The sequence below is a fragment of the Urocitellus parryii genome, chromosome 6 (assembly GCF_045843805.1).
Source record: "Urocitellus parryii isolate mUroPar1 chromosome 6, mUroPar1.hap1, whole genome shotgun sequence".
Lineage (NCBI taxonomy): Eukaryota > Metazoa > Chordata > Mammalia > Rodentia > Sciuridae > Urocitellus > Urocitellus parryii.
Window position 1 is genome coordinate 146,747,488 of NC_135536.1, and position 22,769 is coordinate 146,770,256.

General features: G+C 36.9%; 1 protein-coding gene across 2 annotated transcripts; it reads right to left on the reverse strand.

Annotated features, from left to right (window-relative positions):
• Window positions 1-359: 359 nt before the first annotated feature.
• Window positions 360-22,497, reverse strand: Lins1 (lines homolog 1). Of its 2 annotated transcripts, none has more exons than XM_026394739.1 (7): window positions 22,127-22,497; window positions 7,177-7,678; window positions 6,989-7,078; window positions 6,000-6,141; window positions 4,905-5,495; window positions 3,545-3,716; window positions 360-1,497 (listed from the first exon to the last, which is right to left on the reverse strand). In XM_026394739.1, exons 2-7 carry the CDS (start codon window positions 7,588-7,590, stop codon window positions 618-620), a joined length of 2,289 nt encoding a protein of 762 aa, XP_026250524.1. In that variant the 5' UTR covers window positions 7,591-7,678; window positions 22,127-22,497; the 3' UTR covers window positions 360-617. The 2 variants fall into 2 exon arrangements, with proteins under 2 accessions (XP_026250524.1, XP_026250523.1); XM_026394738.1 differs by having other exon boundaries at window positions 22,117-22,497.
• Window positions 22,498-22,769: the final 272 nt, after the last annotated feature.

Sequence of the window (22,769 nt, forward strand, 5' to 3'; positions counted from 1 at the left end):
CTGGAACCTGTAAGCATGATCTTATTTAGAAAAAGTTCTTTGCAGATGTAATCAAGTTAAGACAAGGTCATGCTGGATTAGAATGAGGCCTAATCCAATGACTGTTGCCCTTATAAGAGGGAAAATGGACATGGACACACATGCCATGCCACGAGCAAGAGACTAGAGTAACGCAGGTACAAAGCAACAGACCTCAAAGACAGCTGGCAATACCAGAAGCAGGGAAGGTTTCTTCTCCAGAGCTTTGAGGGAAAGCACGACCATGATGACACCTTACTTTGGACTTACTGCCCTCAGAACTTGAGAGAATACATTTTGGTGGTTTTAAGTTGTTAAGTAGGTAGTAATTTGTTATGGCAGCCCTAGGAAACTAATACAATTAACTGTCCCAAATTGTATGTGCTTGAATCGCCATCAATTTCAAGAGGCATACAATTATATCAAGTGATATGGCATTTGATGCATCTTTTCAGGCACTAGGCTGCTTCCAATAGGCAAAAAGAAAGACTTCATTTAGAAAACGCTTTGGTGGAGTTTTGTTTTGTTTTTAACTGTTATATCATGGAGACACAATTTATATTGAGGAAAACCAATTAATGAAGTCAAATGCTACTGTTTCACAAAGGGCTCACACTTTTACTACAGAGTGCCTCTGTACCTTTTAGCAACTTCAAAAGTGCAGCTGGATTATATGGGAAGAGATTTCTCTTTTGCAAACGGCAAATGGCATCTTGTAGCTCTTTGAAGCATTTTATTATTCTATAAAATATTCTTGCTTCGGAGACAGTGTTATTTGGGGCTGCTTCACAATCAATGAAGGAAGTAGTAGATTCCTTTGCAATCAGAGGCCATGATTGAGGCTCATGGTTAAATTCCTTTTTATCCCTGCTTAACGCAGCTGGGTCCTGAATTTTCTTAATTGCTTCTTGGTGTAAAGATGTTTGTTCACTTTTTACTAAACACTGGTCTGTGGATTCTGCTTCAGAATCATCAGAGTCTTCATAATCTACCAGACTGTGAGACGCCTGGGGGGAAGACAGACTATGATCCCCCATGGTATGGGTTTCCTTGGATATCACAACCTGGTTCAGTGGTTCAGAAGAATCACCAGAAGCCCTGGTGACCCAAGCGTGTCCCTTTTTGTGACTATTAGGAGCAGTCAAATGATGAGGCAGTATGGAGTTGGTGCTTCTGTCTTGGACTAGTGAGGAGACACAACCACAAATATTTATGCCATATTGAGATTCAGATGCATCAAAGAACTCACAGATAGTGAAAAAATTATCCCAGTCTTTTTGCAGTAATTTTAAATACCTAACAAAATATTCAAGAAAACAGGTTTCTGATGAAATCAAAAAGTCAAGAAGAACTGTAGAATCAAATCCTATATTTTTTAGGAAGAATAAGAAAATACAGTGAGGATTATAACCATTTTCATGGGTGTGACGGATCCACATTTCCTTTTCTTGGGTCAACCTTTTCGTAGCCTCACATTCTCTGAAAATGAAGGTAATGGTGAACTCGGATTAATGACTTTTCATAAACATAACAGTTTTGACAGATTTAATTCACATGCCACATATTCACCTGTCACCTTACTTTTTAATCTACCCATAACTTTAAAAGAAAAAAGTTCAAAACCAATCCTTTTCCCCACAAACTCTAAGAGAATTTGACTTAATAAAACAAAGTCCACTGTCTTAGGCATTTCCACTTTTTGTCTGCCTAACAGAAGTCCTGCCATCCTTTATCCTGACATCAGAACCCTTCATTCTTTTGGGCAACCAATTCTATGTGGTAAGGTAGAGGTGGAACCTAAACCTCAGCAGAGGTGGGCAAGTAACCCAGACTGACCCATCAGTGCACTCATGCTCCTTGCTGGCCACAGTGATTGGTTCTGTATATGGGACTCAAGTGAGCTATTCAGATCTCTGCTGGGAATTTTACTTGAGATATGAAAGGTGATAATTCTAAGACTGAGGTAAGCCTGATGAGCTGCTAGTAGCTCATAAAATATTCTTGCTTTGGAGAATATTCAAAAAGAAAGACTTCATTTAGAAAACCCTTTAATGGAGGTTTTTTTTTTTTTTTTGTTTTGTTTTTGTTTTTAACTACTATATCATTGAGACACAATTTATATTGAGGAAAACCAATTCATGAAGTCAAATGCCACTGTTTCACAAAGAGCTCACACTTTTATTACACAGTGCCTCTGTACTTTTTAGCAACTTCAAAAGTGCAGCTGGATTATATGGGAAGATACATCTCTTTTACAAATGGCAAATGCCTAAAATTAATTCAGAATTGTGAGATACCAAAAAGGAGAAGTAACTGATGACAATTTAAATCCTTGATGCCAACTAAATCCCTTAAGAACTCCTCATAGTGAGCCAATAAATCCTTTGTTTGTTTAAATCAGTTTGAGTTGATTTCCATCATTTACCACCAAAAAAATCTTTAATATAACTACATATTTTTTGAAAGTATGTATGCCATAAGTATTTGCCATTCGGGAAACTGAACTGAAATGAACAGAGAAATTCACATATAAAGCAAATTTAATTCAGAGGCTTCCTCTTTCTTAAGAAGTCAACTTTGAATACAATTAAGATATGCTCTTATAGGCCTGTGCATTTTCAGTATGAATTTTTATTTTACCATTTTTGAGCCTAATTCAAATCACATGCAGGAATTTTGTGTTCTTGATTAGAACCTTTTGAAAATTGGCCTCAAACACTTGGTCTGAAAGCAGCCACTGCCAGCAGTGTCATAACACAGCAAGTACTGGCAGCACAACGCTGTACCGCTGATCATTAGTGAGAAATCCCTTTCTCCCAGGCCAAGAAAGAAATGGAAATAAAGCAAATACTTTAGGGTTTTAATAAAGCAGAGCAGAAATGGTGGAAAAGGTCATCAGTTATTAATTTCATAAGCAATTATAGATATTTGCCACAAGAAAATATTGCTGTTAAGTGCAGCTGTTTTAATAAAGTAGAAACAGAGTCAGTATGAAATGTCACCAGTAACAAAACTTCAAAATTAATTTTACATACTTGCCTGAAGAAGGTATAAGTTAAAATGTGGCTGTAGATTACAGTGAAAATATAGAACTGTTCCTTTGATTTTTTATAAGTCAGTACTTATTTTTATAAAGGAAAAAAATATCTTACAGAAGTTTTATACAGAAATGTAAGTCTCAGAGGTGAATAATGATCATACCCATCAAATGTGATTCACAGAAGTGAATTAGCTTACCCCTAACTACACAGGTAAAGCAGACGTGCAGACTATATAGGATCCCAGGTTTTCGGATTCCAGCCTAGTTCTACATCCCCTGCCCAGTCTGCCAAGTTATCATAATAATACAAATGTAATCTTGTTTGTGTGTAAGGCAAGATTAAAGAAAGGAATTGGAACTTAGGAGGAAACCACAAGATCCACCACCCAATTGATGGAAGGTAAATAATACACTCAGTATATTTTCTGAAATGTTTCCTGCCTTTTGGCTTGCGGGTAGTTGAATAATTACTTTAAACTCACTAACCTGGTCAACTTTAGGTAAATGCCCATTGATGCCTTGGCAGCCTCCAGCATGTCATCGTCTTGTTCTATGAATACCCTGGACAGCCATTCACATGGATTATGTAGTTGCAGTGAGGGCTGAAGGTGAGGCTTTAAGAAGGTCAGTAACTCAGACATGAACCTGTGTAAATCAACTTCAAAAAATGCAAGTTTCAAAGTGTAGGCAATAGTTTATGAATACATTAATAATACCTTGCCTATATACAAATTTCTAATAAAGTACCTTAAAATGCTAGATCATAATTCACACCTTCTAAAGTTATATAAATTAGGGAGTATTTCTATTTTATAAATGAGGAAACTGAGGCTCAGAGAAAAAAAGTGATTTAGAAAGATGCATTTAAAATGTTAGCATGCATTTAAAATGTAAGCATGCATTTAAAAATGGCTATATGTCTATTTGGCACAAGTGACAAATAAGTAATTACAATACAGCTGAGAAAAAAATTACATGATGATCTCTTGATAAAAGCATATACATAAATGATGAAAAAAGGTCTTTTCACTGGATACCAAAGCTGCTTTTTACTAGAGACAATACAACCAAGCAAGTTTTTCCTTCAAAATAACAGAAAATATTTTTTTGTTTGTTTATGGAAGCATGTAAAGAAAGTTCTGCTTAATATTAAGCCAAAAATATCAAAAAGGCTTATGGAATTTTTAAATTATGAATTATACAATAGATGCCACCTAGTGTTCCAAATTGTAACTACAAAAATTATAACTAATAAGTAGTTATTAAAAGCTCAATGATATCCAAAGCAGTCCAGGAAAGTCACTGCTTACAATTTATGCTTTTCACAGTAGGCTGTTTGGTAGACATTTACTGTTCATTTTTCTCAAATGAAATAGAGGACATGTATTCTCCAACACCTACACTGAAAATCATACTTTACAAGGCTTTCTTTGAACACTTGATTTATCATCTTGGAAATTATATGCAACAATTTCTTCATCAATATAACTTCTCATACTTTAGTTTTAATTTGATTTCTAATTATCAGCAATCCACATAAGTAGATAATACTACATTCATGAATGATAATATAGATAAAATACAAATATTTGAATATGAGTTGACTTCTATCATTTATTATGAGATGACTTGAGAGTAATTATTTTTGGCTGAAGTCATTTATTATGCTATACACATTCAGTTAGCCCACAAAAAGCTGGCATGTTCCTTAAGGTTATTTCTTTTGGGGGAAAAATCTTAAATTAATGGAATTCATACTAGTCCTGAGATTTGATAATTCAGAATTATTTTACTGAAGTAAATAATTATACATTAGTTTGCACAAAAAAGGGGTTTGGAGAATTACCTTTCATTTCATTTGTTGAGGTATCACTTTGAAATTTGATTTCTAAGGATTTCATTGTAATTAAACTTGCTGCTCTAAGGATCACATGATCTGGACCACAGAGATATGCACATCCAGGCTGAACTTCATCACCTCCAAAGCAGGAAGGTTTTCTATGAACAGACAATGTCTTCAACAACCCAAGATGCACAGCTTGCAAAACAGCATTAGCTAAAGCCAACATGTCTGTGTCTAAGTGATGATCTGGCGATATCATGGCAGGAACAGAGCCACGACAGAGGTCTTCGCCCACTTTATAGAGAAGGCACTTTTTGATGAAAATGATCAACTTTCTTTTGACAAAAGCCTGAATAGGCCAGGTAAGAACATCTAGCACACAAGAAGGTTTCAAAAATAAAATCCTTTGGCTCTTGCAATGTAACTTCAGGTAGATTCTGGAGGCTATGAGAAGTTCGAGCAATTCCAGGAAACATACCAAGCTGTTTATTATTCTAGAAAGTTTCTGACAGTTTTTAAAATGCTGAACGAATAAGGAATCATAGAACACTTCAAGAGTAGTATCAAAAGGAGTCAGGAACTGCTTTAAAATTTCTGCAATTATAAAAACAGTAATTATACACAATAGGGAAAACAAAGCTTTTTAAAATGCAATTTTATAATTCAATTTTTATGAATATCACTTCATAAGAGAAAAGATAGGTTTGGAATATTTACCTAGAGTATGAACAAATGAGAATACAGAGATTAACAGTTATTAACCATGGTTAACATTCACTTTACAAACACCAATAGCAGCAGATAATAAGTAAAAGCTTTATTTTTTTCCTTGTAACTTTTTTTCTTTTTAAAAAAGTTATCCTTGGGCTGGGAATGTAGCTCAGTGGTAGAGTATTTGCCTAATGTGTAGGAGGCCCTAGATTTGAACCCCATGGCATGTGCACACACATGCAGGCATACACACAAAATATGGAAAGATTTTTTTGTTTGTTTTTTATACTTCAAACAGATCATAAGTAAGTTTTTTTTTTCTTGATTATAAATATAATGTTCCTGGAAGTTAGATGATGACTATTTATGGGACAATGTAATGTGTACCTGCTTTTTCTGAACACGTATCTTTAAAGATTTCTTTCATTACCGCTGTAAGAGTCCAGAGACAATGTATTGCTTCATCACTCTCAGAATATCCAGAAAGATTTTTTTGGCAAAAAGCAATCCATGAATTACTTAACATTATCTATAAGGAAGAAATAAAAAAATCTTATGATTTAGTACTTTCTTTAAAATCATAAATTACCTATTATTCACAACACAACTATATACAACATTGTTTACTTGTTTGCCTAAAAAAAACCATGATAACATTTGGTTAAACAAGAAGGAAGTAAAACATCCCAATATTCTTTAAGTGAAGAAAATCAATATATCAGAGAAATAAAGGAAACATGCCAATATTAGCAGTCTTATCTCTAGGTGGTAAAATGATGTGTAGCTTTTATTTTGTTCTTTATACTTTGTCACATTTTTCAAATTTCCTACTACCAATAACATCTTTTTATAATCAGAAAAAATGTTATTTTAAGAAGGAAACAAATCATTTATAGCTGAAAGAAGTCAGTAGATGCTTAGAATTGCTTATTAACTAATTCACAGATAAGAGGATAACCTGATTCTAAATGTATCGATATATTTTTTCCATTATGCTGAGGACCATTCTGAAAATTAACTTATATTAGCCACTGAAAACAGGCTTAGTCTCAAACAGAAGTGCCTAAACCTTTCTTGTGGAGAGGGGTCTAACCTACTTTCTTAAGAATGTGAAGAAAGTTATGGCCTCTGATGTGAAACCCACCTTTTAAGGTTAAGAATCTGATTTATTATAATTTATAATGTATTTAAGACTTTAATTCTTGATGTAAGCCACCATTGTATTATTAGATTCTTAGATTTTTGTGGACTTCACATTATTACGTAAGCAAATCCTTGATTAATGCAAATACCTGAAGGTGTAAAATCAAGTGTCAAAGAACAACTTTGAAAATATTAGAAGAGAAATAATAACATACTTTGATCACTTAGCTTACCTTTTCTCTCAACTGGAAATACAGAAGCAACGCAAGGCACTTTGCGGCCATGTGAGACAACAATTTGTCTGAATTTTGGAACATGCAGATCTACAACCAAACAAATACATGTAATCATTACTACTGAATGTTCTTAAAACATTTATTTTAAATACTTAGGTCTTCAAAATCGATAAAAATTGGCTTACCAATTTAGAATCAATTTCATTTGATTGCAAAAGAATTTTAATTACATCTCTGTATTTCTCTTTTGCATGGATCTCAGTTTCAACAGACAATATCCTGGTTACCATCACTTTGATCACAGTTAACTGAAGGAGCATCATCTCTTGGGCATCGCTCATCTGAGAGTGTCTCTTCACACAAACAGGTGCTTCAGGAATGGTAGACACCCTGATGGAGGGCAGCTGATGCTGGCCCGGCACAGCATCGGTGTTCAGCCATTCTAAGGAACTGGCTGCTGAGCAATCTTGGTTTGAAAGTGCTGGGTTGAGGTAAAAGACATAATCATGGCTGTCATCTTCAAGTATGGTTCCAGAAAGTACTTTTTTGTATAACTGTTCTAAAACTTCACAGAAGGTTTTCATTTTGATATCCAACATCAATCTTTAAGATGGCTGATAACTCCAATTTGTAAATACTGATATCTTAGAAATGTGATGAATCTCTATAATGCTTCTTCAGTAAAGCCTAAAATAGAAGAAGTAATTTTAATAACGAGTGTAATATTCATATTACAAAAGAAAGACAACTATTGTTTCCACTTAACCACAAAGTCTCAAGTAAGGGTAATATTGGTTGCTGAATTTCTAATATGGAAATTCATAATAAGAACATCACTTTAAGATTATAATAATGAGCCAGGAATGGTCGCACAAACCTGTAATCCCAGCTGCTCCGGAGGCTGAGGCAGGGGGATCACAAATTCAGAGCCAGCCTCAGCAAAAGCAAGGTGCTAAGAAACTCAGTGAGACCCTGTCTCTAAATAAAATACAAAATAGGGCTGGGATATGGGCTCAGTGGCTGAGTGCCCCTGAGTTCAATCCCTGGCACGCCCCCACCCCCCAAAAAGACTATAACAGTAAAATGTATGCTTTCTATATAGACTTAAGGGCAAAAAATTAAGGGTGATTTTATCACAACAAAAACATCAACTTTCTTCTAACACTGCTCATTGGGTTGCCAGGGCTCAGTGCTGTTTACATTTGTAGCTAGATTACTCTGTAGTCAAGAGCTGTCTTGGGCTCTGTAGGATGTTAGGCAACATTCCCAACTTCTACCCCTACATTCCAAAGCACTCCCAGCCTCATCCACTAGATTCTGACAACCAAAAATGTCTATAGACATTGTCAAATGTCCCTTAGGGGCAAAATCGCCCCAGTTCATTGGGGTAATTAAAATTCATTAAACTTAACCTCCAATTTATAGATGAAAATGTGAGGTTAGATTGCTATATGGCCAAACGATATTATAGCTATTGTTCATTAAGTTCCAATTTAGAACATAAGATAATGGCAAGAGTCTTAATTATCACCTATTTAAAAAAATTTTTCAAATGTCTCAAGAAAAAGACAAAATATGAAGCGAAAATAATCCAAACATGAGCAAACTGTATTTGTGGCTAGATGTAAATTTAGACATTCCAGTTGTCTAGGACTTCCCGGACATGATGAAGACCAGGAAGAGGAAGGAAATGGACATTTAAGGTCAGAAAGGACTTTTAAGGCACAGAATATGGGCCATTGACTGATGGGTCAATATCAGAGGAAGCATGTAGAATAAAGACTTTGGCATAAGCAAAGATTTACTGAATATCCTTCTAATGGAATACTGGTGCCTCTGGGAATGACCTGATCCTATGGGGGCTCTGACCCTTTCATTGCCTTTGAGCTATTTTGCATCTCTTAACTGTAGATAATTGATACAAATGCAAGTAATTCTTATCCATAGACAAGCAAATAATTGGTTTTGCTTCTACCTGTAAACATTTTAATATTCCTTTACTCCATATTAACTCATGGTTCTCTTACTTCTCCCTGAAATGGGCTGTGACATCTGCCTGATTCCCTCATGAACTAAAGAGTTTAGTAAAATATGTAATAATTGTTCATTTTATATGGGTCATGATTTTGTCCTCTTAAACCTTACCTTTTAACAAAACCTTTTCTTCTCCATCTTGACCTGTGCATAAATGCTGGACCCATCTTTAACCTCCTTCTCCGGAAGAGACTTTGAAGATGACCAGTTACATTGGACCTCACTTCTACAGTGTGGCCCACCAACCTAGCTGTGGTCTTCCACCTCTTTACACTGGCTTCTTCCCCCTATTTAGCTTCTAAGAAATTTCAACTATTGGCCACCCCACCAGACAAAGCTGTCCTGTTTCAGACCTCTAATACAGAGATAAATACAAGAAACCTATAGATTTTAAAATTATGAACAAAGCTTTAGTAAGTTTTCTCTGACTCCTACTTTCAAGCTGCAATATACATTCAAGATGATTGATTAATATATCTAATGATAATCTTTTTCCATCTGATAGCATTAAATTTTATCAGACCACTGTGCTCCCAGAAAGCAGCTATAGTTAAGAGCACTGTGCCCCTTTGTATTCCAGGAAGAAGCCAACCAGGAAGGATTGGCCCCTGTCCTTATTCCCAGGTAGAACCTACCTCTATCCTCCCCTCATGACTCCTTAGTTTTTATTTTTCTTAAGGTGAGGGTCTCTCTAAGTCGCCAAGGCTGGCCATTAACTTTAGATCCTCCTGCCTGAGACTCAAGTAGTTGGAACTATAGGTGTTGAGTGGTACACCGCTTTCTTTGTACTATAAAAATCTCTTCCTCCTCCTTGAGAGGTTTCCCACTGAAGAACATTCTCCCTATTGTGATAGCCTAAATAAAATCATCACCTCGGCTGTTGTCAGTTATATATCAGAAATTGGTTTTCATATTCTACTTCAAATTTTATCATACTTATTTTTCTTTATTTTTTTAGTTTTAACAATAACATTTCTTCTCAATAAAACTACTGACACTTTAAAATAGAATCTTTTAGGCTTCAGTCAATAATATATGCTCAACTCATTAAAAATTTTAGCAACAAATGAAACTATTTTTATTTCAATCCTATATCAATAAAATACTTCCAATGATATTTCTATGGGTCAAAAATTCTTAAATTTTACCATAAAGGAAAATGAATTTGCTATTTGATCATTTCTATGGGCATAAAGGACAAATTTGTACAGTGCAATCTTTACAGCATACAAACGAAAGTGAGCATCAATAAATAAATATTTCAGAGAGAAAATAACGTGCTTTCTGTCATGGTAGGACCCTGTGCTATGAGAAAGAAATCAAGCTGAAAAGTTGTAAACTTTAAACTAAAAATACAGATTTAAGCCAGGTATAGTAGCAAGTTTGAGGTCAGTCTCAGCAATTTAGTGAGACCCTCAGTAACTTAGTGAGGCATTATCTCAAAATAAAAAATAAAAAGGAGTATCGATGTAGCTCAGTGGTAAAATACCCCTACGTTCAATTCCCAGAACCACAAAAAACAAACAACCCAGACTCAAATGGACTCTTTGTAAACATAAGAGAAATGATGGGGTCACAAAAGACTAATGGCCAGGCAGATGACAAATGAATGAGGACCAGTTGCTAGGTTGCTTCTGTTGGGACCAAATCAAACATAAACCTTTCTTAATTACACTGTTTCTTAAAATATTTATGAGAGACCAAATAAATCTGCACTGAAATAAATGTGGGTAGCCTGTTGAAAATTGAAAACTGTAGTTTTTCTTTTTAAAACAATTGTAGTGTTAAATGAAAGGATGAAAATTGAAAAAGCAAACTAGGGGGATAAACCAACTTTTTTTCCAGAAGTGCCTGCTCTGAGGTTGGCACATGGCAAGCTGCATTACCATGCTGGCCTGGAAGAAGGCGTACCCTTCAGACATCAAGCTTGTAAGAAATGAGAACAAAGCAGCAGGCCACTCTGGATGCTGTGAGGCTTTGAAACTGTTCATACATAGTAAACAAGAGAGGCCTGTCTAGCCTGGAAAGGGAGTAAATAACTAGAGGGGTCAAATCAGGACAAGTGAATAAGCAGTGCCATCTCTTGGTATCTACAGAACATGCCTCTTGACAGGGAAGAGTAGACTCCCACTCCTGGCTGCCTAGGAAGGTACCAAGACAAGTTAGAAGGCAAGTGCGGTTCTTCAAATTTCCTCTGCTGCCACAAAGCCCAGAATGACAGGTGAATAAACTTCCTAAGAGTAAGTAGTAACTCATACAGCCTAATCTTTGACCTTCCATTCTACCGGGCATACCATAAAACAGAATACCAATCCTCAATCATTTTCAAGGTTCATTACTATGCAATTTACCAATGCAAACCAAGATTTATTTTTTTTAAAGAAATATTCAGCAGCCAAAGGCTTGATTGATTCAATTTTTATATTAAGTTTTAGTAGCTACAACAAACCCATCAGGTCCTCAAGAAAAGTTGCAATGATCCCACGTCGACATCAGGTCATCAACAGCTTACAGGTACTATGAATCTAAGTGACTGAGACTGCGATTGTACTACAATTAAAATAATTTTAATTTTCTACTAAATTAACTCAAAATAGATGCAAAACTTAAACTTAGCCTTTTAGGAAAAAACTGAACAAAATCCTTGGGATTTAGGGTTAAGTAAATCCTTGACTCTAAAAGCACAATTCATAAAAGTAAAAATTGGTAAACAGGACTTTGACAAAGTTAAAATAATTTGCACTGTGAAATATCATATTAAGAGGATGAAAGGCAAGATATAAACAGAGAAAATATATGCAAACCAAGTATCTGACAAAGAGCAAATACCTAATATATATAAAGAACTCTCAGATGGGTAAGACTTATGAACAAATATTTCACTAAAGAGGATACAGAGGTGGCAAATAAACACATGAAAAGATGGTCAAACTCATTAGTCATTAGGAAAATGCAAATTAAACCTACAGTGAAAGACCATTCTCAAAATAGCTAGAACAAAAATCAGTGACACCAAATACTGGTAAGAACATAAGAGAAACTGGATCCCTCTTATATGACTGGTGAAAATATTAACTGATACAGCTACTCTGGAAAACAGTTTGGCAGTTTCTTAAAAAGCTAAATCTGTACCACAATGTCCTCCACTTGGTGAATGGGTAAGTAAACTGGAATGCATCCACACCATGGAATACCTTTCAGCAACAAAAAGGGAAAAATTATAGATACGTGCAACATCAAAGGAATTAGATTGAAGGGGAAAAGTCAATCTCAGAAGGCTGTGTAGTTCATAATTCTATTCTTGAATGATAAAATAAGGAGTGAAGAACAGATTAGTGGCTGCCAGCTGCAAGGGAGGCCTCCTCTCCTTCAGTGGGTAGGGTTATAGAGGATAACAGAGGGATCCTTGTGATAATGAACTGATAGGGACAGACTAACCTACATAGATGACAAAATACACAGATGATAAAATTACACAGAACTAAGTATACATTCAAATGAATATAAGTAAACTCTGAATGAGATTGGCGTTGATGACAAGATCCTGACTATGCTGGGAATATAGCTCAGTGGTAGAGCATTTGCTTAGCATGTGTGGGGACCTAAGTTCAATACCCAGCACAGAAGGAAAAAAAAAAACAAAAACAAAAAAACTTCTGGCTGTGACATTGTGCTAAGTTAGCTCCATAGGAGGAAACTAGGTAAAGGCTACATAATATCTCTCTGTACTGTTATTATTTCTTAACAACTTGTGAATTTATAATTATCTTAAAGGAAAAAGTTTAAATAAAAATTCAACTATTTTGGCTATATACATCAGTCTTTTGATTCCCAGCATTAATGTACAGATTATTTCATTAATATCCATTGTTCTAAAAAAACACATTAGAATTTTGAATTTCAAAATGTCTTAATCCAAATCGAAACAGTATTAAAAAAAAGGTTAAAAAGGTTTTCTTAAATATATTTCTATATAAGACTATTCATTGGAAAATACTCTCATCTTTGATAATTCAAAATTATCAAAGAATAAGCTGCTAGTAATTTAATCCTTTCTACATGGGGAAATTGCTACTTTGGGAGTCTTTAAATTTGAAAAACATCTATTTTCACAGTCAATATTACTAAAAGTCAAAAACTTTCACATATGACTTGGCTACTACAGATGCTAATAGATTCAATACTGGGCTTTAGCATAGCTCAACAATAGGTTCAAATCTAATCAAATCTGAGAGGCTACTTAATCTAGATATTAAGATATTTAAAGCAAAAGTTGAAGCATTCCAAACAAATGCTTCTTCCAGGATTCTGGTTTCCTTCCCCATCAAAATCAAAATCACATTAACTATGCCAGAAAAAACCAAAATGGGTGTGGTTTGGCTCTTCAAGAGCACCTCTCTCTGCTGTCAAAAGAAGGGAAGGGGACATCTTTCAAACAGCAAACCATGTGCTGGGTATCTTCCCCTTGGCTAGATTAACTCTTCACCCTTCTTAGTGCCCAAATAGACTCCATTAGGAGATTTGGGGGGCTGCAGAGAAGGAAGGACACTTTCTCAACTACTGGGAACTGAACTTCTCCTTACCCTTAAGCCTGACAGGGACAAGTGGCAAGTACTAGCCCTAGCCTGAGGGTGTAGCACTACCCCTTCTTAAAACAATCCTGCTCAAAGTTTGGCCTGTCAGTATCACTTAAAAGGCTGTAAAAACAGACTCCATGGCCCAACCTAAGGGGTTTTAGGTGTGGTAGCTCTGCAATGAGGCCCAATAATTTGTATTTTAAACAATTTCCCTAGTTATCATTATTACGTTTTTTTTAAAGTTCAGGAGACCAAACCCAGGGCCTTGCACATGCTAGGCAAGTGCTCTACCACTGAGCTATACCCCCAGCCCAGAACTCTTATTAAACTCAAGTGTTTATAAATTGTCTTCCAATTAAACTTTTGTCCTTGGATTCTGATAATGGCCAAAAATTTTATTTAATTTTTAAGTATGAAGATAAAAGCTGGCAATCCAGTTATAGATAAAAGGCTCAGAAACTTACGTGGTTTTTTTGTTAAAGTAGTATACCCAATAAAAGCCTTAGAGTCAAATGGCTTCACTAAATCAAAGTCATCACAGGGGCAAATTATCTTCTAAACCTCAGTCTCCTTCTGTGTTCAAAGGTCATATAATGGTACTCAGCTCACAGGATGCTAGGAAGGTTAAATGAAATCCAATCCTGAAATATCCACCTTGGGATCTGTCTGATTCCTTTGCATTTCTGTGTGTGGTATTAAAAAAAAAAAAAAAGATGAACATGGTTTATTTTGAGAAAGATAATCCTCTTTCCCTCTTTTATAGGGGGTTGAAGAAAATATTGGTCACCGGATTCTTTTGTGTGTGTGTGTGTGTAGGATGGCTACCAGATTCTTGATAAGGAAATTCAGTAAGCACTGACAGATCTGGGGCCTCTGGAAAGGAGGACATGAACTAAAAGATGGGAAACAGCGCAAAAGCAAAGTTGTAATCATCTGAACCACATGAAACCCTGATTGGGCTCAACACAGATCACCCTGAACTGGGAAGATGCAGATATCAGCAAATACAAAGTTGCTGGATAAATTCATAAACAGCTGGTATTAGTTTTAAACAAATAAAGAAGTAGTTTTGTTTTTAGGAGCATGGAATAACAGGGATTGTAGCATTTAACATAAACTACATCATTAGAAAGTATCCACATGTATCTTTCCCAAGTAGCTCCATTATTTGACCACTCCAAAAGCTAACTTTTCTCCAACATAGCACAAATTGATGTTGGATATCAGAATCAGAGCTTTAGGCTGGGGGTGTAGATCAGTGATAAAGAGTGCTTGCCTACCACACACCAGGCACTGGGTTCACTCCTCAGCATCACAAAACAAAACAAAACAAAAAGAACATCCCCACCAACAAAACAAAACAACCATAGTTCATTGTCAGAAGAAATCCTGGAGAAGGTCTAAATCAATCAAACTCTTAACACTGGAATTCCCTGGAAGGCTTGTTAGGACACAGATGGCTGAGAGTACCCCCCCACCCCCACTGAGATTCTGATTTTGTGGGTCTCAGGAGGATCTAAGAAATGGACCAGGGACTACACTTTGAGAATCACTGATCAAACTACCCATTTTTTTCTGATGAGACGCTAAGTTGCTTAGGTTTATATCAAATTGAATAAGTACTAAGTATTTTAAAAATGGAAACCCTCCTGAGTATCAATATTTTTTTAAATGCAACTTTTCTACTCTTAATTGCTATAATCTGGTTTTGTTTTAAGTGGTCCTTCAGAGTGAAATCCTTCATTGAAAGGTTTTCTATACTCAGTCACTTTTACCAGTCCATGCTCTGTTCAATCTCTGCAGTCCTCCTATCCTCCCCAAATCTGCCACCAGTGTCAGGGAGAATTTAGTGAATGTCTGTATGACACTACCCAGATTTTACTGAACTGTTGAGTTCTTTACAGACAATTTGGTTTTCAGTTTATTAAAAAAAAAAAAAAAAAAAAAAAAGGCTTCCTCAATGAAGTAGTATACACTGAAGGTACACACGTAAGGTATATTTAAGTAGCATACATCTAAGTTATAAGTGTTTTCACTTACGTAACTCAAGGAGGATGCTAATACTCCCTTAGTCTCCTTGAAAGGTTCTTTCCTGACTCTGGACCTTGATACTGTGCTGTTCCTTATGTCTGGAAAAGCCCTTCTACCCACTTCTCCTTTTGCTTTAAGCGTAATTATGACTTTCTCTGAAGTCCCGCCCTCCTCTGATGTTCTCAGTCTCCCAGTACTGATGTTGTGCCTTATAGAACATGTCACAATTGTATTTTAATTTTTTGTTCAATGATCTGTATGTTTCCCATGCTAGCTAACAATTCAGTAAGAGCAGTCTGCTTAGTTCATTACTTCTCCACTTTCTAGTATAGGAGGCACTTATATTTGTGGAACATATTCCTGAAGAGAAATTTAGTAGCATATACAGCTATAATAATATTAAAATATGCTCCAGTGTGTTTTTGTCTACCGGTACCCACTGACTGGGGATTGAACTCAGGTTCTTTGCATGAGGGAACAATGTACCATTGAACTATATCCCCAGCCCCTAATACCATGTAATTTGTAACTTCTGAATTTTAAATTACAATAAAAATTTCAAATAAAACATTTATAAACACAGTATATAGTAGTATCTATAACAGGAATTGAGTTCTGAGCTCATTCGGTCTTTACTGTATACCTGACAGTGTGCTTAATATAAGAGGTACACATTAAAGTCACATCTTAAAACGATTGTGGTAAAGAGCAAAGTAAATTACCCTTGAAGAAAAAAAATCCCTGAAATTACCAGGTCAGCGCCCCAAGGAACTCAAAAGGTATGAGTTAGCTTCCTTTCCTTCAGTACTCTTTATGCTGGGACCATGGTACCAAGATCTACAGTAGAATTTCTCTACCCAGCCCCATCCCTGCTTCCTTTCAGATACAGTTGACCAGATAGCTAATGGGATGTCAATGTACTGCATGTGTCTATGATAGCTCTAATTCATTAGACCAGGTCCCTCAATAGTCCCAGAATGAAATTTACTGTCAATCAGAGCATAAACTACTTATTCTCTCAACTAACAAGTGCCTTAAGGGCCAGGATGTAGCCTCCCGGGTGGTGGTTCTAGACCTTTGAAATCACTGGAACAGTAGGAAACATCCTTGAACCCTGGACTCTCCAGAGACCAATTAAATCAGAATTGCTGCATTGGAGCTTGGGTGTTTCGAGCTAGAGTTTAGTCAGAATGACGCATGGCATTTTTGCCAGAGGGAATGGTTGAAAGGTGACCCTGCTCCGGGATTAGGGCGGCTCCCGGATTAGGGCGGCTCCCGGATTAGGGCGGATCCTGCTGCTACTCTGGAGTTCCCAGAGTTCTGAGAGGGGTTCTGAGAGACTTGGCGCACAGAGCCTGGTGGAGGGAGTGTGTGTTCCCAGAAAATGTGTGTAGAGTGCCGATAAGAGTTCGGGAATAAAGAGTTGCTGTTTGAACCTAAAAGGCTGTGTGGTGGCTCGGTTATTTTGTGCCCAGCCAGACTGCGGCACTTGGGCATTTTACAAATTATAATTTTTTTCTACTCAACGAATAAACTCAATTCTGGTTGAATAGAGTTTTATGAATTAAACTTCAGAAATATTTATTCCTGAGTTACTTCATTTATATGTTGTAAAATTAGTGCTTCAAACTCTTGTCGATTTGATATTATCTAAGTGAATAAAAATGATGTCTATTAAAACCTAATCAATGTTAACTTGTTAAAAAAAATACTCTGTAACCTAGGGCAGGGTGTGGAACTCAGTGGTAGAGTTCTTGCTTAACAGATAAGAGGACTGAGTTTGATTCCCAGCACCCTGCAAATGAAACAAACAAATCTCTGCATATGTGCAGTCCCTGACTAGATCTGCAGCAATGCAAACATAACAAAACAAAATAAACTCCAAGACCTCTACTATCTAAAGTGCTTTTAAATCAATGAAAAGTTCTAATTTAAGAATTAGAAAATTTAATAGCACAATTTAATAGGCCATTTAATAATATCTCTCAATCACTTGAAAAAATACTTGCAACTTGATCACAGGATTTTATGGGTAATCGAACCCAGAGGTTTGAGCCTGCTGGGCAAGCGCTCTACCATTGAACTATATCCACAGCCCAACAGGACTTTAGATGAAGAACAAATGGCCAAAAATATGGAAGAGCTGACAATCAGGAAACAACTCAGTGATCAGGTCCTTCACCAAGAGTTCATATACATTCATCTTTCAGATGAAGCAGTATTTAGCAAATACATTGAGCTGCATGGGTGCTGTGACAGCTATAAGACAATATGTTCTCCATAACCATTTACATATTTATATACCTCTTTCTCTCCCTCTCTTTCCTTCTTTTGGAGTTTGAAATTTCCTGATTTTATAATTAGTACATATTATAAAACTGAACTTATAAATACATGAGCTATTAAAAAATTTTTCAAGAAATTTAGTTTAAAGATCTACTAGGCATTTTCTTTGTTTGTGGTTCTGGAGCTTGACAAGGGCTTTACCACTGAACTACAATCCCTGTCCTTTTTTAAATTTTGACACAAGGTTTTGCTAAGTTGCCTAGGCTGGCCTCAAACTTGCAATCCTACTGCTTCAGCTTCCCCAGTAGCTGGGATTAAAGGCATATACCAGCATGTCCTTCTCAATAGTTTTTTCTTTCAAATTAATAATTCATGAATTGAGAAGGTGTTCCAATGAGCTGAGCAGGAGAGAAAAACAAAAAAATGGATTGGTCATTTCGAAGTTATTTTCCTTATCAGGTTAAAAAAGAGGGGGCATCCTTATTTTGCTAGCTCAAGCACACAGGGCCCCTTCTCATTTGTTGCTGGGCATCTCCTGTTTTTTAGTTCTTACATTACTGGCATCTAACACAGGTGACTCTGTTCTGGTTTGGTCCAGTTTGTTAATAGGGCCTAATATGGCAACATTGTTGCTAATAAGACATGAATATATATATGTGTGTGTGAGTATATATATATACACACACACACACACACATACACACACATTCACATACACATACATTGTAGTACTACTGCTAAAAAAATGTGAAAATCACTGGATCAGATGATTCCTAGATTCTTTTGCTACTGTGAAATTCCATCACCTGAAGAATATTGGAGGCCTGGTGTAGAGATCAAGGTTCCCCGTAAGGAAACTTCTCAGGATTAACTTTATAGACAGAATGAACAGATTAAGTCTAGAAGACAAGTATTGTTGCAGCTATGTAAAATAATAAAGACAAAAATAAACTACAAAAATATATTTAGGCCAGCTACACAGGAGACTGAAGCAGAAAGATCCCAAGTCTGAAGTTGGCCTGGGCACACAGCAAGATGCTATCTCAACAAACAGACAAAAAACTACAAGGTAGTATAGTTGGATTAAAGGTGAGGTCTTCTAAATGCCTTTCAAATTTCCTGGGAAGTTGTTTTGCTTTTATAATAAATTAGTAAAACATCATGGTAAAGTTAAAACCATCTAATTTACTATAATTTAATACCATTTAATTACAAATGCTATTCTGATTATTCCTAAAATTACAATAGTTTCTAACTATATTTCACCTATCTATTTTAAGGAAAAAGGGAAATTTAGAGATTTGAAATATGACTGATAAGAAGTATAATGAGATTAAAACTAAAAATGATTTAAAAAATTGGAAGTTCTACACCCCAAAATATATGGTATACATCAAAGTGTTTTTATTTTGTTTTAGGAAGAGTTATCTCATTTTAAATGGCATATTACTGTTTTAGACTCTTGTTGAGATCTCTGTTTTGGAACTGCTTGCAGAGTTTGGCATTTATTCTTTTGAATATGCAGTTATATAACTACACTTTCTAAAGGGTTTTAGCTTCAAGAAACAACCAGAAATGATGAAAATTCCCTGCATGATTTGCAACCTGGCTCTTACTGAACCCAACTTTTAGGTTTTCTACTTCAACCAAATGGTTAATAAAAAGATGTTCTAAAAATTTGTATTTTCTGAAAAGCCTTACACAGAACAAGAGAATGAAATCTTTGGCACTCGCCAGATATGCATATTAATTTAACCATTAATCTATAACATTCAAGTGCCTTCTCTCGGTGTGTATACCATTTTACTCTCCTCTCCCTACTAATCTATTTTTCCCACTTACAATTTCATTGTTGGAATTCTTGGCCAAAGGGGAAAATTCCTTATAATAAAAATAAGCATATGTTCATGTGGATAACTATGTAGTGGAACTCCCTCTTTGGAAGGTCCTACTCAGTCACCCTTACTGGATCCTCTTCCTCTTCTGGTCTCCTATATGTTGGGATCTCTAAGTGTTCAGTCCTCTCTATCAATTTTGTGGACTTTCAATGTCTTTAACTATATTTTTTCTGAGCTTTCTATAGATGCTCCTTGACTTACAATGATATTATTCTTGATAAATCTATCATGAGTTAAAAATGCATTTAATACATTTAACTTACTGACATCATACTTTAGCCTAACCTCCTTAAATATGCTCAGACCCTTACATTTGCCTATAGTTGGGCAAAATGACCTAACATAAAGCCTATTTTATAATAAAGCATTGAATATCTCATATAACTTATTGAATACCTTATGGAAAGTGAAAAACAAAACCAGAATGATTACATGGATACAGATGATATAGGAGGCATAGACATAGACTGGCATTTTGTAGATTTGATGGGATACAAAACCACAAAATGCAATATCCAAAAAAAATACAGTATGCTGTAGAGTACTGGTAGTTTCCACTGGTGATCCTGTGGCTGACTGGGATGTGGCTCACTGCCACTGCGCACCACTGAGAGAGTACTGGACTGCATTATTGCCAGTCTAGGAAAAGACCAAAGTACAATTTGAAGTACAATTTCTACAGATACTTATGGTAAGTTGAACCACTCCAAGTCACAAGACTGTACTCAAGTACCTTCTGGAACCCTCCACCTGGCAAATTCAACTCTTTGTCTCTTCCCTCAAACTTGCTTTTCTCCTACACTCCTCAGTTCAATATGACTTCTATATTTCCTTGTTACCCAAGCTAGAAACCTGGGCATCTTCCAACCCTTCCCCATCCGTCTTCCCTCCAGCCTCACTGTCATTGCTGCATTTACCACTTTTATCCTAGACAATTGCAACAGATTCTTTCCTAAGTGGTTGTATCTGGCCCACCTTACATCCACTGCCTTCTGAAAAAATGTTTACTTTCTTTGGGATAAAGTCAAAGCCCTTTAAACATGGCATTACCAGGTCCTCTGAGATCTAATTATTGGGGTCTCCTCACTTCTGAGACCACAAACTAAGCTCTATGCTTTTTCTAAGGTCCCTAGAAATTGTGCACTTAAGAGACTCCCAGGCTGTGTGTAACCCATTTTTTTCTGACTAAATCATACTCAACCTCCACCCTCCACCTTCAACTTGGAAACCATTACCCTCAGAGAGCCTTTTACATATGCAAGTCAGGATCAGGCAGTCCTGCCATATAATCCGTAGGTTAATACCACAGTATCTGTTTCACTGCATTCTCCTCAACTTTGGTTCTTTGGTTCCCTCCACACTTGATTATGAGCTTCTCTGGGCAGAACTGAGCCCTGTTTGTCCACATAAACACGTAGATGACTCACATGGAAGGCACTAAGCAAGTATTCTTGAATAAATGAATGACAGTGTAGAAGAAAACAGGAGAGAACAAACTTAAGTGGTTATGATTCCCACCTGCCACAAAATATCCTAATATATCTAATTACATAAAAGTAGTCGATACATTATAATACTTCCTTCATATACAATCAAGTAGGTATTTTACTTTTGAGGATACTGGTGGGAGTCAAATGTCTGATGTACTGGGTGACCTTAGTCTGAGACATCATTTCTTGCCTGGACAACTATAACAGCTGACCATATTTGCTGTAATCCAGCGGCCCACCAGTCTTCTCTATTGAGGAGCCAGTAGTCTTTTCAAACATAAATAAGAGACTGTCAAAGCAAACAAGGTGCTGCAAGATCCACAGCCTGTCCCACACCTTCTAATCTTATCAATGCTCTCCCCCTACCCTTTACTCTCTGCTTCAGCTACAAGGATTTTTTTCTTCAGTTCCTGTAAACAGAAAAGCTTATTCCAGCATCAAAAGCTTTGTACTTCTGATTCACTCTACCTGCAAATTTCTTCCCCTACAACCGACATGGCTAGCTCTTTGTCATTCAGACTGCTGCTCAAATGTCACTCTAAGACCCTTCTTGACTACCTAAAACAACCCATCACGTCCTCGCAAATTCGATCCTCTTATTTTGCTTTTAGTATAGACTGTCCCTGATCATCTTGTATTAATCTCCCTTGATGAAATGAAAACACAAGTGATTGCCTTTCTCTTGTTTTCTGTTGTCTCCCCAAAGACTGGAACAGTGCTTGGCCAGTAAGTACTAGCGAAATGAATTAACGCATTTAATGAACACGTCTTCATATGCCCATGTTACATGTTTCCCACTCTCCCGTTACCTTCACTCACAGGAAACCGTGGACCAGAGAGAGGATCGTTATCCTTTCAGGAAAGCCCTTGAGCCAGCATCGCGGTTCCAAAGACAATGCTATCTTGCAGCCTCCGGGAGGCATCTCCAGCTTGGTAGCTCACCGGGTCTCTGAGACCGACAGATGCACCAAAGATTGAGCACTGGAAGCGCTGAGGAGAGGCGGAGGGTCAGGGCCTTTCCCTCCTCACTTTGTGGAGACTGCTGCCTCCCCAGCTCCGGTACCAGACCCTCACTCTGCTGTACACACGTCTCTCCAGTCGCTCAGTTCAACGACCGCTTGGGGTTACCTGTCCGGGAGCTGCCTCAGGCCTCTCGGCCTTCTCAACGCCATTCAAGTTCACGCCTGTTCTTTCAGGGCCACCGTAGTTCACGGAATGTATACGCTAATCCACTCCTCCCGCATGCGCACAGCCACCATTCGGTGTACAGTGTCTCTTAGCAACCACTTCGAGTCCCTCTGCCAGGGGCGGAGCCTTGGAAGCCTCCGCGGGGAAGCCGAGGGGAAGTGAGTGAGACCAATCAGAGACGAGTGTTAGCTCCGATCGACACGCCTCTCCTAACTGTCGCGAATCCGCAAGCAGCTTTACGGCAGATAGGGGGTGGGGGCTGCTGGGGAAAGGA

What these genes read in the sequence shown, in the direction of transcription:
- Lins1 (XM_026394739.1), bottom strand. Translation starts at nt 7,590, where the DNA reads ATGTTGGATATCAAAATGAAAACCTTCTGTGAAGTTTTAGAACAGTTA. An exon ending in ATTTCCAGTTGAGAGAAAAG is followed by an intron (nt 6,142 to 6,988) that starts GTAAGCTAAGTG and finishes TCTTCCTTATAG; the next exon opens with ATAATGTTAAGTAATTCATG. An exon ending in ATTTACCTAAAGTTGACCAG is followed by an intron (nt 1,498 to 3,544) that starts GTTAGTGAGTTT and finishes CTTCATTTTCAG; the next exon opens with AGAATGTGAGGCTACGAAAA.